This window comes from Notamacropus eugenii, chromosome 5, assembly GCF_028372415.1.
Source record: "Notamacropus eugenii isolate mMacEug1 chromosome 5, mMacEug1.pri_v2, whole genome shotgun sequence".
In the NCBI taxonomy this organism is placed as follows: domain Eukaryota; kingdom Metazoa; phylum Chordata; class Mammalia; order Diprotodontia; family Macropodidae; genus Notamacropus; species Notamacropus eugenii.
The window spans coordinates 272,975,236-272,980,227 of NC_092876.1; the positions used below are offsets into that span (position 1 = coordinate 272,975,236).

General features: G+C 35.8%; 1 protein-coding gene and 1 pseudogene across 1 annotated transcript; one reads left to right on the forward strand and one right to left on the reverse strand.

The window, feature by feature from the left end:
* The first annotated feature begins 400 nt into the window (after positions 1-400).
* LOC140509162 (large ribosomal subunit protein uL18-like) lies at positions 401-1,267 on the forward strand (annotated as a pseudogene).
* A 2,229-nt stretch (positions 1,268-3,496) lies between these two features.
* Positions 3,497-4,435, reverse strand: LOC140509163 (olfactory receptor 10D1B-like). The gene has a single exon (XM_072616994.1). It carries the CDS (start codon positions 4,433-4,435, stop codon positions 3,497-3,499), a length of 939 nt encoding a protein of 312 aa, XP_072473095.1.
* Positions 4,436-4,992: the final 557 nt, after the last annotated feature.

Sequence of the window (4,992 nt, forward strand, 5' to 3'; positions counted from 1 at the left end):
TATGATCCTTTTGATATACTGCTCTAATCTCCTTGCTAGTATTTTATTTAAAAATTTTGCATCAATAAAGATTATGGAAATTGGTCTATAGTGTTTGTCCTCTATCTTAGCTCTTCCTGATTTAGGTATAAGGACCATATTTGTGTCATAAAAAGAATTTGGTAGGATTTCCTCTTTGCTATTTTCCCAAATAGTTTATATAGAATTGGAATTTATTGTCCTTTAAGTGTTTGGTAGAATTCAATTTTGAACTCATCTGGCCCTGGGAATTTTTTTCCCAGGGAGTTCATCAATAGCTTGTTCAATTCCTTTTTCTAAGATAGGATTATTTTCCCTTCCTTCTCCCTAGTGCTAGAAGTCCTGCTGGTCTATACAGAGTGTACCAGTCTTGTTCCACAAGATGGGGTTTGGTAAAGTTGTCAAAAATAAGACCTACTTCAAGAGGTACCAAGTGCAATTCCAGAGAAGGCAAAAGGGAAAAATAGATTATTATGCATAGAAATGTTTAGTAATTCAAGATAAAAACAAGTATAGCACACCAAAATACAGAATTATAGTCTGGGTCTATCTGCCAGGTTGTTTACACCCACATAAAAGGGCATATGATTGTCTGTGCAGTTTATGCTCATAAGTTAGCAAAGTATGGTGTGAAGGTTGGCCTGACAAATTATTCTTCCAGTTAACATATAAGCCTCCTGCTGGCCCACAGGCTTCTTAACAGATTTGGCATGGACAAGATCTATAAAACTCAGGTGAACGAGATTAGAGATGAGTACAATGTGGAAGGCATTGATGGTCAGCCTGGTGCTTTCACAAACTACCTGGATGCAGGTCTTGCCAGAACTACTATTGGATACAAAGTCTTTGGGGACCTTACAGGAACTGTGGATAGTAGTTTATCCATTCCTTGCAGTACCAAATGCTTCCCTAGGTATGATTCAGAAAGCAAGGATTCAATGCATGATAAACACATGGTGGGCCAAAATGCTACAGATTGTATGCATTATTTCATGAAAGAAGATGAAGATGCTTATAAAAAAACAATTCTTACAGTCCATAAAGAATGATATAACCCTCAACCTGACGGAGGAAATGTATAAAAAAGTTCATGTTGGTATACAGAAGAATTTGGTATGTGAAAAGAAACCCAAGAGGGAAGTTAAAAAGATGGAACCACCCCAAAATGTCCTTTGCTCAGATGAAAGACTGGGTTGCTCAGAAAATGGAGAGCTTCCTCAGCACCCAGGAGCTGGCAGCTCATAGTTAAAGCATCAAAATCTGTAATTTTCTATGATTTTCAGATTAAGATAATAAACTTATTGAATATCAGAAAAAATGGGATAATTTAGGCATTCTATTTCCTTTCATGCTAATCTGGACAATTCATATTTTTGTAAATATCCATCAATATTGCTCAGGTTGCCAGATTTATTGGCATAAAATTGGGCAAAGTATTTCCTGATTGCTTTAATATCTTCTTCACTGGTGTTGATTTCCCCTTTTTCATTTTTAATACTGGATTTTTTATTTTCATCTGTATTTAAATCAAATTAACCAATAGCATACTTATATTGTTGTTGGTTTTTTTTTTTTTTAGAAAACCAGCTCATAGTTTTATTTATTACCTTAATGTTTTCCTTACTTTCAATTTGAGTAATCTTACCCTTTAGTTTTCAGGATTTCCAATTTGGTACTCAGTTGAGGATTTTTAGTTTGTTCTTTTTCTTTGTTTTTTTTTTTATTTTATTTTATTTTTTTAGTTGCATGGCCAGTTCATTGATATGCACTTTTCTCTATTTTGTTGATGTAAGAATTTAGAGAAATAAATGTTCCTTTAAGTAGTGCTTCAGCTATATCACATACATTTTGGTACGTTTTCACATTGTTGCCATTCCTCCTCTTTCTTTCTTGAGTTATTTGTAATAACATAGAGATTTGTGAGGTTGAGATTTACTGTCATCCTGCTTTATTCCATTTTCAATAACAACAGCACTTCGCTTTACTGTGCCTGTATCCAAGATAGTTCCAGCTTTGCTTCTGGGGGCATTTTCTTTGTGTCTACAATGTATTCATTCAGGTGATTTATTTTTATCCATGGCATTTGCTTATCTTTAAAGTGTTTTTTTTTTCTACTTTCTCATTTCTGTGTTTACTTTTCTGTAAGGCAACAGTCACTGGAGATTTAATTTGTGTGTTTATGTTTTTTCACTCTTTGCTTTTACTTCTTGCTAGTGTTTAGGGGGATATTAAGGGATGAGGCTCTTTATGATTGCTTATTCCGTTATCATACTGAAAATCCACCTATATGCTTTTCCTTTAAATGTTTATGGTATCATAGATTTGGAGTAGGAAGAGACCTCAGAGGCTACCTACTCTAAGCTGACACCCTCATTTTAAACTTAAGGACCTCTGAACCAAAGAGTAGCTTAGCCTGGATAACATAAGTTTTAAGCAGGAGACTCAGGATTTGAACCCAATTTTCCTCACCCAAATCCAGTGTAGTGTGTCACTCTGCTTTGTGGCTGTAATGCTCTCCTCCCCTCCACCCCCTTAATTGGTTAAATTTATAACCATCCTTTTCAAACAAAGCTGAAATGTCACTTTATTGAAAACTTAAATGAGCTTTCTTATTTGTATGAGTTTCCCCTACAGATTTTCTATAGCTTTTGTTTTCTGTCTGTACAATGTAGTTGTTATGAACATGTATTTTCTTTCTTGCTTATTCTCTACTAGATTATAAGCTCCATGGAGACAGTGACCATGTCTTACCTAAAATTTTTATGTCCTTGAGCTCTAAGCTTAGTGCTTGATGCACAGTGGGTTCTTAACAAATGTTCATTAAATTTAACGGTAATTTGTGCTTTGTCTACAGAGAAGGACATTGGTAAGAACTGAGAAGCTAAAGAAAACATGGTAGACCATTTGAGACAGAAGATGAAGAAAGAGAATTGGCGAAGCTGATAATTATATGAAATATGTAAATGGCAGAAAAATGGTTGTGATCAGATAAATCATATTCAAAATCAATACATTAAATTGAAAGCAAGTTTGTATTGTCTTGTGCAGTAAAAACATGTGCTTTTGTGAGGAAAATTATGAGGCAGATAGGGGAAGCATAGAAGAGAAGCAGTTGAATAAACATTAATAAAGGAAGAAATAGGTATGATCTTGTGACAGAAAGTTTTATAGACCACCTGAACAGGAATTTGGAAATGTATGATGAGCAGAGAGAAGATCAGAAATCTTCCAAAGAGTTTTAATCCAAAAGTGATGAGGGACATCCATTAGAAAGTCTCTCTCTGCCCCCAGTAGACCAATTTATTGATTCTTGGTTTGTCTTAATAATAAGTTCATACTTCAAAAGATGAGGAAAGTGAAGTGTATGTCAAATGGAGCAATGACCAATGACAAATGGAGAGAATGCAATAGAAGAATATAGGGGAACATCCCAGAGTCATAAAATAAAAGTATAACAGAAAGGAAATGGCCTTACAACTTAAACCCTTGCAGTGTTTACCACTTGGTGCAAAACTTTTCTCAGGGCTGATTTAACTTCCTTATTCCGCAGGCTATATATCAAAGGGTTCAGGGAAGGGGTGACAATGTTATTCAGTACCTGGATCACAGAGCCCAGCCAAGGAGTAGAAGCAGGTCCAAGATAAATAAGGATTACAGGACCATAGAACAAGAGGATAGAGGTCAGGTGAGCACTGCAGGTTGAGAAGGCTCGCTGTCTGCCCTCTGATGAATGGATTTTTAATATGGAGAGCACTATGTGAATGTAAGAAATAAAAATGAATAAGAAGCATATAAGAGGCATAAGACCAACATTGGTGAAACTCACCATCTGGGCAAGAGAGGTGTCTGCACAAGCCAGGGGCAACACTATGGGAATATCACAGAAGAAATAGTTTACCTCATTGGGACCACAGTAGGGTAATCTGAAAGTGAGAAATGTAAGGACAGTTGAATGAAGACAGCCCCCAATCCAGGTGCCCATGATTAAGATAGCACATATCTCATGGTTCATAATGACTTTATACCTCAGAGGGTGGCAGATAGCCACAAAGCGGTCATATGCCATCACAGTATAGAGGAAACACTCAGTTCCTCCTAAACAATGATAGAAGAATATCTGGGATGCACACCCCTCAAAAGAGATGGCATGGCTATTTCCCATGAGGTAGAACAACATTTTAGGAGAACTTACTGAAGGAAAAAATATGTCAAACACAGACAGATTTGCCAGGAAGAAATACATGGGTGTATGAAGCTGGGAAGAAGAAATAATGGCTGTGAGGATGAGTAAGTTCCCCAACAGGGTGAAGAGGTAGAATGTCAGAAACAGGAGAAAGAGTTCAGTCTCCAGCCCCTCAGTGTGGGGTATTCCCAAAAGAATGAACTCAGCTACTGCTGATTGATTCCTCATCTCCATGAAGGTCTCTCCTAAGAGAATAAGAATAATTATTTGAAATATCACACATAACAACTCAGGGTGAAAGGTTTCCACCCAAATCAATTCTTTATAACAATCAGTCAGAGATGGATGAATTAGAGCAAAGATCGAGTGAACTGAGAGAAAATTAGGATGGCTATATTTTAATTTGTTTTATGCTACAATGGTTTCAAAAGTTTGAAGCCACCAACATACAAAGATAACATTTGTAAGTTTGATTATTTAAATTTATTTTTCACTTATTTGGTTTTGTTAACTTTATTAAATTTTTTATTTAATTTTAAGAAGACAGGGGACCATGTCATTGTGAATTGCTTGTAAGACAATTTCTGGATGATAATTTGTCCACCTGGTGAATTGGTAGAAGGAGTCCTTTTGCTTGGACACTTCATTCATCTGATGTATCTCCAGACTTTTCATTGTGATGTCTGAAAAAATTTTTGTCTATACACATAAATCTCTCTCTTTGGATGATCTTAAGTCTAGGAATAGACATGCAATTCTTTTAGTCACTAAGTGTCAGCTAATGATATATT